We start from the raw sequence: 10,630 nt of genomic DNA on the forward strand, positions 1-10,630 counted from the left end.
TAAACACTAATTCACAATTTAGGGTGCGGGTAGGAAATGGGTTACACGGGCCAACCTATATAACTTACCTCCCACCACTGGTTAAATAGGTCGGGCCTAAAACGGACCATGTTGGAAAAAGCATGCCCGGCATATAAAAAATTCGGGTTAAACGGGTCTAACCAATCGAATTAAACTAAATAAGTTCATACCCATATTAAACTGTTGGATTAAACTAAATAGGCTCATACCCATATTAAACTAAATGGGCTCATACCCATAATACTGATGTTCCAGTGAGAACTTATCTTTCTGTGCATCTATGTAAACGATTATGTGCATTTATGTTGGTCCGCAAATTCTCACGGGAGGATATGTTATTGCAAATTAAATATTTGATGAAGATAACTGAAAAAAGTTATTAATAAAGTTTCTAATTATTGTATAATCTGAGGGACTATTTTAAAAAATATATAATATGAGAGACTAAAATATGGTATATTATAAATAATTTAAGATTTCTCAAAAAAAAAATAAAAATTTAAGAACTAAGTTTGTTGAAATCAATTGATAGGATCAAAATTTACAAAGTAAGATAATTCAGGGCCAAAAACGATATTTTCCTTAAATTTATACCTAATATTAAGTTATTATATATTACATTGTCTACCTAATATATTTTTATATTTACAACCCCTAACCCTCCACCACAATCCCCCATTCTGATTTCTGAATTCTGAGTCGGTGAGTCCCGACTCCTCCGGGCTGCGGCTGCGGCAACCAGTCAACACTAAACAACTTCGAGCGACGGCCGACGGGTGATATACTAATAGGTATGTTTTACTGTTTCCAGTCTAGCAGTGGTGTGCCGGCGGCGGGTTGCGACGGCGGCGAGCCGGCGACTGCTGCCTCGGCCTGTGGCAGCGGTTCTTTTGGAGTCTTCTTATTTGTCCTTTTTTTTTTAATTTTTAATTTTTATGTTATTCTTGAACCAAGGTTAAAATTTTGAATCTGATTCTTGAGTCTGCTGCGTAAAGAACTAACCAAGGGTACGTGACATTCCAAAAGCTAACATTCCTATGTTTGGTTCATCTTCATAAGGGAATATAACATTCCCTAAGTAATGAAACTTACCCTCCACATAGGATTTTGAAGGGAATGTGATTCCCTTACATTTCCAAGGTTATGTAAGATTACCTTGGATATTTACAAATTTTACCATTTCAATTCTAATTATTATAATTTATAATAATATATATTTTTATGTTAGTTTATTATATATTATATTTAATTATTTTTGTAATTATATATTTTATTTTATTTTTATTACATCATGTTAGCTTATAAAATAATTTTATTTCTCAAGTTCAAGATTTTAATTAGTTAATATTTTTAATCATGTAATAAATATGTTAAAAGTATTAAAGTAAAAAAAATAAAAATTAGTATAACATAAAATATAACTAATAAACCAAACAGGTTTATATTACATTCCTCAGTTTTAACCAAACACATGAATCTACCCAGCAATCTAACATTCCCTAAGGTAATGTGAGATTCCGTGAACCAAACAGCCCTAAAGAGTCTGCTATTAGTGCTGTGTAAAGAACTGGCAGCTGTTATAAAGAGTCTGCTGTGTAAACATTGCTAATTTGCTGTTATAAACATTGATAATTTGATATAATATTCATTATTGTTATTAAGTGTTAGTAATACTAACTTGGCCTGTTAAGTTCTTACTGTTTAATTGTTTATTAAGTGTTCTTACTTTTATAATATTTAATGAAGTGTTTTAATTCTATTATGGTTGCATTGTTGTGATATACCTATGTAGTTATGCATTAGGTATATTTTAATTTTTTTTTTTACAAATACTTATTAAAGATTTTTAAAGGCTTAACATTAGGCCTTTGATAGGCCTATATATTAAATAGGGCTTCAGTTTGTGACATTATGGTGTTCATAAAGCATCAGAAAGACAAACAATGCAGGCTGGGGAAGCTACAGTTTGTGTGCGTTTACTGGATTCTAAGCGAATATGCAATTGTATTGATATTTAAGTATTGGTTTTGGTACAGAATTAGCAAAAACTAAGACAAGATGAGTGGAGCTGCGGCAGGGGAGAGAGGCTCAACAACCACTAAAACTCCAGCTGATTTTCTAAAATCTATTCGTGGACGTCCTGTGGTCGTCAAATTGAACTCAGGTGTTGATTATCGAGGTTGGTCACTTGTGCTCTCTACTTGTTGTATCTTTGATTTACTTTGGTATCTTTATTATTTCTGACTATTTATTTGAAGAGAAACATTGTAGTGAGTTTGTTACTTTTATGCTTGTCATGAAGAAGACATGAACACCAAAGAACAACTTGGAAATAAGAATTGACTACTGTTAAAACAACCTATTAAAAATGCCATTGGAAATGACCCAAAAGACTTGCAAGCCTAAGAAAGGCCAAAGTGAGACTCGGGTTTCCTCCATGGACCATTTTTTATCATCTACACTCTGACTACTTGTTTCAAAAGAAAAAAAGATAACACTATATTACTCATATTAGGAGATCAGGGAAAAATTAGAACTGAAACTTGTGGACATATGATTTAGTACAGCTCCAATCTGTTAGAGATGTTGCCATGATATTGCTCCTAGTCCTAGTACTACCTATCTAAAAAACGGTAGCCAAATATCAGTTTTGCATTCTATGTAGGAAACCACAATACTCAATGAGAAATTACCTATTCTTTCTGATGGAGAAATATGTGGACACAATATTTCTGTTGAGTATGACAGGAAGGGCTGTTCTCTTTTCGTTAAAATTTCCTAATCATTGATATGAAAGAGTGCAACTGTTGTTTACATGCAAAAGTCTGTCATGAGTGATAAGGCCATTTGCACCGTATTTGCTTGTGTTATCGAACTAGTGAAGATACATTCATACATTGCTTTTGCCATTGTGTATTTTGCAGGCATTTTAGCGTGTTTAGATGGATACATGAATATTGCAATGGAGCAAACAGAAGAGTATGTTAATGGACAACTGAAGAACAAGTACGGGGATGCCTTCATACGAGGAAACAATGGTGATTACAAATTAAATGGAAACACTACCCTTTATAATTCATTCTTTTTCTTTTGAATTTAGTTGTAAATTAAAGTTGGCATTTTTCCTTGATGCAGTACTCTACATCAGCACATCGAAGAGGACCTTGGCTGAGGGGGCTTAGTAGTTAGTACTCAATTGGCTGGCTTACATGTTTTTTATCGTGTTACATTTGCCAGCTCTTTGTCAAGAATTTCAAGCTGGATTAGACCAATGCTTTCAAATTCAGTAAATATGAATTGTGTTTTGTAGAGTTTGAAGTTAATGTTGGATGGAACACTACCCCTTTTGGTAGCTTCTGTAGCTTACATGACTGGATTAGTATATTCAAATGCACGTCTGTATTTGAGTTTTAGTTATTTATGAAGGCACGTTCGGGATATTTGCATTGAAGTATTTTCATTGATGAAATTCATACTAATTCGAGATTGAAAAGGTTCTTTCTACATTGACTGATACGTAGACATTTAAAAGGTATGTGTTTTTTTGGTGTCTTTTGTTTGTGCTATGCCGGATGAGATTTAAGGGCGGCAAGATACTCTTTTATGAGTTGAATTTAAAATCTCTAGTTAAATTCAAAGATGTCTATGTCACGATGGAGTGATAAAGAATGTTGCAGGAAGGTTCTTGACAAATTGGCCTAAAATTTGCCCAATTTTCTAACTTGATCAAGATTATATATATATATTTTAATACACTTTAATATATTCGTAGTATATGTTCAATAATTATGCCAACTTTGATTATTTGTAATATTTATAAAATAATCTCGTTCATTTTTTACTTGATTTCCTTATTCATCTGATCTTGTTGTCCACAAACACACACGCAGGTGTTCCAATGAGTATATATATGTGCAGGTGTTCCAATGAGAGTTCATCTTCCCATAAATATTGGGAACTTGTACATAAATGCATGATATCTAAGATTCTAGTGTGTGTATATTTATGTTGGTTCGCAGATTTTCATGACTATGTGCATTTATGTTGACTTTCAAGTTCTCATAGGAGGGGGAAGGAGAAAAGGAAAATAGAGAGCAATTGATAAATATAATTGAAAGAATTATTAATAAAGTTTCTAATTATATGATATTAAGGACTATTTCAAAAAAAATATAATATGAGAGACTAAATTGTGATGTTCAAATCAATTAATGATGATTAAATTTTTAAAAGTAAAAACCTCAGGGCCAAAAACGCTATTTTCCTTAAAATTTATACGTAATGTTAAGTTATATTATATTACATTGTATACCTAATATATTTTTATATTTACAATATTACCCTAAGTATCATACCAATTACAACCCCTAACCCTCCCCAATCCCCCATTCTGATTTCTGAGTCGGTGAGTCTCGACTCCTGCGGGCTGCGGCAACAAGAACACTCAACAACTTCGAGCGACGGCCGACGGCTGATATACTAATAGGTATGTTTTACTGTTTCCAGTCTAGCAGTACTGTGCCGGCGGCGGCGAGCCGGCGACTGCTGCCTCGGCCTGGGGCAGCGGCTTTTTTAGAGTCTGCTTCTTTGTCTTTTTTTTTTGTTAATTTTTTTTTTGAATACTTTTTTGTTAATTTTTAATTTTGATGTTATTCTTGAACCAAGGTTAAAATTTTGAATCTGATTCTTGGAGTCTGCTGCGTAAAGAACTAAAGAGTCTGCTATTAGTGCTGTGTAAAGAACTGGCAGCTGTTATAAAGTCTGCTGTGTAAACATTGCTAATTTGCTGTTATAAACATTGCTAATTTTCTGTTATAAACATTGCTAATTTGCAATTATAAACATTGATAATTTGCCAGAGCCGAAAATGGCGTCAGGAATGGCAGCAATACGCAGGGCACGAGTATCCTGTCTTACATCCTCTCTCAAGGTGCTAACTTCTCTTCATCTCTCCCCTTATTTCCGGCTTTCATTCAGAGCGTTCTCCACCTCATTTCCGGCTGTTCCCAACGAGCCTTTCCCTCGCCCTCAAAATCAGGGCCATCCAGATTACAAGTATTCCAACGCCGAAGGACATAATAATAATCAAATGGTAAAGGGCCCTAGTCCTCAAAATCAAGGCTTTGCTCAGCATCCCAATTCTGGGAATGTGAACCAATGGATTAATCAAAACCAAGGTTACCCTAATCCGAGTTCTCACCGAGGAGGATATGTGAGTTCTCCACAAGGGGGTTATCGGAATCAGGGATATGCTAATCAAGGAGGATATCAGGATCAGGGATATGCTCATCAGAGTTCTCCACGAGGAGAATATCAGAATACTGGATATTCTAATCAGAGTTTTCCTCAAGGAGGCTATCAATATCAGGGAAATGCAAATCAGAGTATACATCCTCAGTACGTAGGTGGAAATCAGTGGAATAATCAGACCCAGAGTAACATGCCCCCAAAGGGAGCCCCTGTAGTTCAGGAACAATGGAATCATCACCAACCTCAGAATGTCCAGCCGGTTGGGGCATATGCTACAAATAGTCTGTCCCAGAACCAAGGGAATTTAGTGAATGATCAATCCTCTGGTGATAATATCTTGTCTACTGCTGACTTACTGCCCTTGTGCCAACAGGGTAAGGTGAAGGATGCTATTGAATTTATGGAAAAGGGGGTTGTTGCAGATATGCAATGTTTCCATTTGCTTTTTGAGTCATGTGGGAAGTCGAGGAAACTTGAGGATGCAAAAGCGGTGCATGATTACTTTTTGAGATCAAAATGTAGGAGTGATCTTGAGTTGAATAATAAGGTCATTGACATGTATTCAAACTGTTGGAGCATGATGGATGCGCGGAGAGTTTTTGATCACATGCCTGAGAGGAATATAGATACTTGGCATTTGATGATCAATGGATATGCATTGAATGGATTGGGTGATGATGGGTTGTCATTGTTTGAACAAATGAGGACGCTGGGGATACAGCCCAATGGTCAAACTTTTCTGGCTGTTTTCGAGGCTTGTGCTAGTGCTGATGCAATAGACGAGGCATTCATACATTTTGAGTCCATGAAGAACGATTATGGAATTGCACCTCAGATTGAACATTATTTGGGGCTGTTAGGTGTTCTTGCAAAATGTGGGCATCTTACAGAGGCTGAGGAATTCATTGAAAAACTTCCTTTTGAGCCCACAGTTGCCGTCTGGGAGGCACTGATGAATTTTGCTCGCATTCATGGAGATATCGACCTTGAAGACCGTGCTGAGCAATTGTGGAGGGCTAGTCAGGTACCTCTTGAGGATAATGTGCCTAGTAAGATTACTCCACCTCCTCCAAAGAAGCAGCCAATCAATATGCTAGAGGGAAAAAGTAGGCTAGCCGAGTTTCGTAGTCCCACTCTATACAAGGATGAAGAGAAGATGAGGGCTGCAATGAAAGAGCAGGCCTATGTGCCTGATACCAGATATGTTCTTCATGATATTGATCAAGAGGCAAAGGAGCAGGCCTTGCTATATCATAGCGAGCGCTTAGCCATTGCATATGGTCTCATTAGTACCCCAGCTAGAACACCTTTGCGTATAATCAAGAACTTGCGTGTCTGTGGTGATTGCCATAATGCCATCAAGATCATGTCCAGAATTGTCGGGAGAGAATTGATTGTTAGGGATAACAAGCGTTTCCATCATTTCAAGGATGGGAAATGCTCTTGTGGAGACTATTGGTAGTTACAACAACTGGAACTCGTGATTAGTAGACTGGTAGAAACACTTTCAAGGCCCAACAGGAACCATTTTTTGTTGTTAGGAAACGATCATGTCAAATGTTTGTTGTTAGGAAGGGATTTATATTTTAGATTAGAAATTGGGGCAGGTCTTAGATCTGGCATTCCATGTCATATACTAGTATGCTATGTTATATATTTTCTATTCACCTTCAGTAACGGCAACTTGGATCTAGTACTCAAAATGTTGTTAGGAAGGGATTTATGTTTTAGAAATAATGCAGGCTGGGGAAGCCACAGTTTGTGTGCCTTTACTGGATTCTAAGCAAATATGCAATTGTATTGGTATTTTAGTATTGGTTTTGGTACAGAATTAGCAAAAACTAAGAGAAGATGAGTGGAGCTGCAGCAGGGGAGAGAGGCTCAACAACCACTAAAACACCAGCTGATTTTCTAAAATCTATTCGTGGACGTCCTGTGGTTGTCAAATTGAACTCAGGTGTTGATTATCGAGGTTGGTCACTTGTGCTCTCTACTTGGTGTATCTTTGATTTACTTAGGTATCTTTATTATTTCTGACTATTTATTTGAACAGAAACATTGTAGTGGGTTTGTTACTTTTATGCCTGTCATGAAGACCTAAGAATAACTTGGAAATAAGAATTTACTAATGTTAAAACAACCTATTAAAAATGATCCAAAAGCTTTTCGAAAAAAAAAAAAAATGACCCAAAAGACTTACAAGCCTAAGAAAGGCCAAAGTGAGACTCGGGTTTCCTCCATGGTCCATTTTTGATCATCTACACTCTGACTACTTGTTTCAAAAGAAAAAAAAAGATAGCAGTATAGCACTCATAATCTCAAATCAGACATATTAGAATTTAGAAGATCAGGGTAAAATGAGAACTGAAACTTATGAACTCCTAGTACTACCTATCTAAAAAAAAGGTAGCCAAATATCAGTTTCTATGTAAGAAAGCACTGTTGTATGTGCACTGAACATGTGCTAATGCACCTTCATCACATTTTTTCCATTCATTTTTGAGCCTCGTGGTTTCTGTATTTGAGTAAGAGAAAAAACAACGTAACTACCACATACAATACTCAATGAGAAATTACCTATTCTTTCTGATGGAGAAATATGTGGACACAATATTTCTGTTGAGTATGACAGGAAGAGTTGTTCTCTTTTCGTTAAAATTTCAAGTGCAACTATTGTTTACATGCAAAAGTCTGTCATGAAGGGATTGTTTTGCTCGAGTGATAAGGCAATTAGCACCATATTTGCTTGTGTTATTGGACTAGTGAAGATACATTCATACATTGCTTTTGCCATTCTGTACTTTTTCAGGCATTTTAGGGCTTTTAGCGTGTTTAGATGGATACATGAATATTGCAATGGAGTAAACAGAAGAGTATGTTAATGGACAACTGAAGAACAAGTAAGGGGATGCCTTCATACGAGGAAACAATGGTGATTAGAAATTAAATGGAAACACTACCCTTTAATTCATTCTTTAATTTTCTTTTGAATTTAGTTGTAAATTAAAGTTGGCATTTTTCCTTGATGCAGTACTCTACATTAGCGAAGAGGACCTTGGCCGAGGGGGCTTAGTGCTCGATCGGCTGGCTTACATTACATGTTTTTTATGGTGTTAAAAATCTGAGTGGTAATCAAATTTTAAGAGAAAATATCAAATAAGTTACGACAGTCGTTAAACTTTTAAAAGTTACAATTAAACCCACAAACATGTTATTTTGAAGCATTGAAATCCACAAATCTATTGGTTCTGGCTAACTCCGTCGAATCTTTGACAAACATCTGACTAAATTTCGACAATCTATGTCAAATACCAGCAATCGGTGACTATCAAACGATCGTCGGTTGCGTTTGGAGAAGGCGACCAACTTGGTTACCTTTTCCAAACGCGATCGGCCTTGTTGGTATTTGACATGGATTGTCGAAATTTGGTGGGGCGACCAGAAAATTGGTCGCCTTCTCTCGGGGTCTGGTCGCCTTCTCTCGGAGAGAAGACGACCAGAAAATCTGGTTGCGTGGGAGAAGGCAACCAGTAAATCGGTTGCCTTCTCCCAGCAAAAGGTCGCCTTCCGCCGGAGATGGTGACCAGCGGTCGTCGAAAGTTCTCGTCGGATGTTGTCGGTCGTCGGACCGATATAAATCATTTATCTGTTTTGGGACTTTATTGACCAAAAATGAAAAGTTTAAAGGTTTAATTGACCCTTTCAAAAGTTTAGGGGTTAATTGATTTTTGTGTATAGTTTAGGGGTCTGACCATTTTTCTAATAATATTTTATTATATAATTATTAATTTATTATTCAAAGTCAAGAAAGAAAAAGTCCAAGCAATAAAATAAGGAAGGATCAGGGAAGTTACGGAGTACCCCGTATTTGATGAGTACTGGTGTTGACTAGTTGGGTAATTGGCTACCAAGACATTTATTTGCTATATTTTAATCGTGAATATGACGGGACATATTAAAAATGACTCGTTGTCTAGTCCTCTTCCACGGCTCTTTAAATATAGAATATGATGGCATATCACTTTCTTTTTAATGGCAGGTAGTGACTCTCTCATATGAAAAGTCATGAAATCAAGCTTCAGATTAAAAAAGTATACATAAACAAATATTACAATGTTACAGATTCAGTAACACTAAGAAAATCACTTTCTTTCTACTTTTGTTCCCTAGTAAAAAGGGAAAATTTAATTTTATATTTATTTAGCCAAATAAATGAAGATATACAGATTTTACAAGATAATTTTAAAAATAAATTAAATAATAATAATAAATAAGAACAACATGCAACGAGAAGTCAATGACCAAATATCCAATTTAAAAATACAAAATATTAAATTTAAGAATTCAAACAAATCTAAATTACAAATCTTCATTGATTTTCCATTATTCCATTATCATCAACCCAAGTATTCCGAACTTATATTATAACTAGTTACTACATGCGCATTGCGCGAATATTCTAATGTCTAATGTGTATTTTTAAATTAGTGTTTTAGAATTTATCAAAGAATCATTCGGTATGCTAGTGTATATCAATACAAGATTATCAATTTTTTTTTTTATAAAAGTAAATATTTCAAGAATGCATAAATATGACTCGTGGCGGAAATAAATGTTGGATTAGCTGGTGCAATAACAGTTTTAGAATGAAGCACTCTCACGAGATAGTACCCTAAGCATAGTTTTGGCAACACAAAACCCTATTAATTGGTGTGATTTAAATCATGCTTCCTCTTGTTTCCAGTTTTGCCAGAGATAATTTCTTGATTTGATCTAGTCTTTTGGTGTGCTTCACTGCGATTTTAGTGTCTTGGCGTAGTGCACCTTCAAAAACAGCTTTCCCAAAAAGACAATGAAAATAGACATAGTTTCCCAAAATCCTAATATGGTTTCATGATGCATATCACTTAATACTAGTATTTTCTATGCGTGATGCGCAAAGATATTTGCCTAATATTAGTACTTTATATTAAAATCTTAGATTTATTTAGATTTGGGATATTCATATTATTGTAAATAATAATAATATATAATATTTTTATAAATTTGATATTTATATTTTAAGAAATAGGCAAAAACTTGTGTGAGACCGTCTCACCATGAGACCGGTCGGGTCGGGTCAAGTCAAGATGCAAATGTAACACTTATATGCAAAAATGTCATACTTATATGCTCAAATGTAATACTAATCATGAATAAAATTTTTGTTACTTATAAGGGTAAATGTAATACTTTTAAGGAAAAATACAATATTTTTACATTTCGATTTAAAAGTATTACATTTTTCCTCAAAAGTATTATATTTGCCCAAGTAAGGGGCACTTGTCAACATTACTTATTATGAAAACTGTATTACTTT

General features: G+C 35.2%; 1 protein-coding gene across 2 annotated transcripts; it reads left to right on the forward strand.

Moving 5' to 3' along the window:
* Window positions 1-691: 691 nt before the first annotated feature.
* On the forward strand, window positions 692-8,242 carry LOC116006586 (pentatricopeptide repeat-containing protein At2g15690, mitochondrial-like). 2 transcript variants are annotated; one of them, XM_031247020.1, is made up of 3 exons: window positions 692-812; window positions 4,881-7,243; window positions 8,081-8,242. In XM_031247020.1, exon 2 carries the CDS (start codon window positions 4,889-4,891, stop codon window positions 6,731-6,733), a length of 1,845 nt encoding a protein of 614 aa, XP_031102880.1. In that variant the 5' UTR covers window positions 692-812; window positions 4,881-4,888; the 3' UTR covers window positions 6,734-7,243; window positions 8,081-8,242. The 2 variants fall into 2 exon arrangements, with proteins under 2 accessions (XP_031102880.1, XP_031102879.1); XM_031247019.1 differs by lacking the exon at window positions 692-812 and adding an exon at window positions 4,397-4,507.
* The last annotated feature ends 2,388 nt before the right edge of the window (window positions 8,243-10,630 follow it).

This window comes from Ipomoea triloba, chromosome 15 (genome assembly GCF_003576645.1).
Source record: "Ipomoea triloba cultivar NCNSP0323 chromosome 15, ASM357664v1".
Lineage (NCBI taxonomy): Eukaryota > Viridiplantae > Streptophyta > Magnoliopsida > Solanales > Convolvulaceae > Ipomoea > Ipomoea triloba.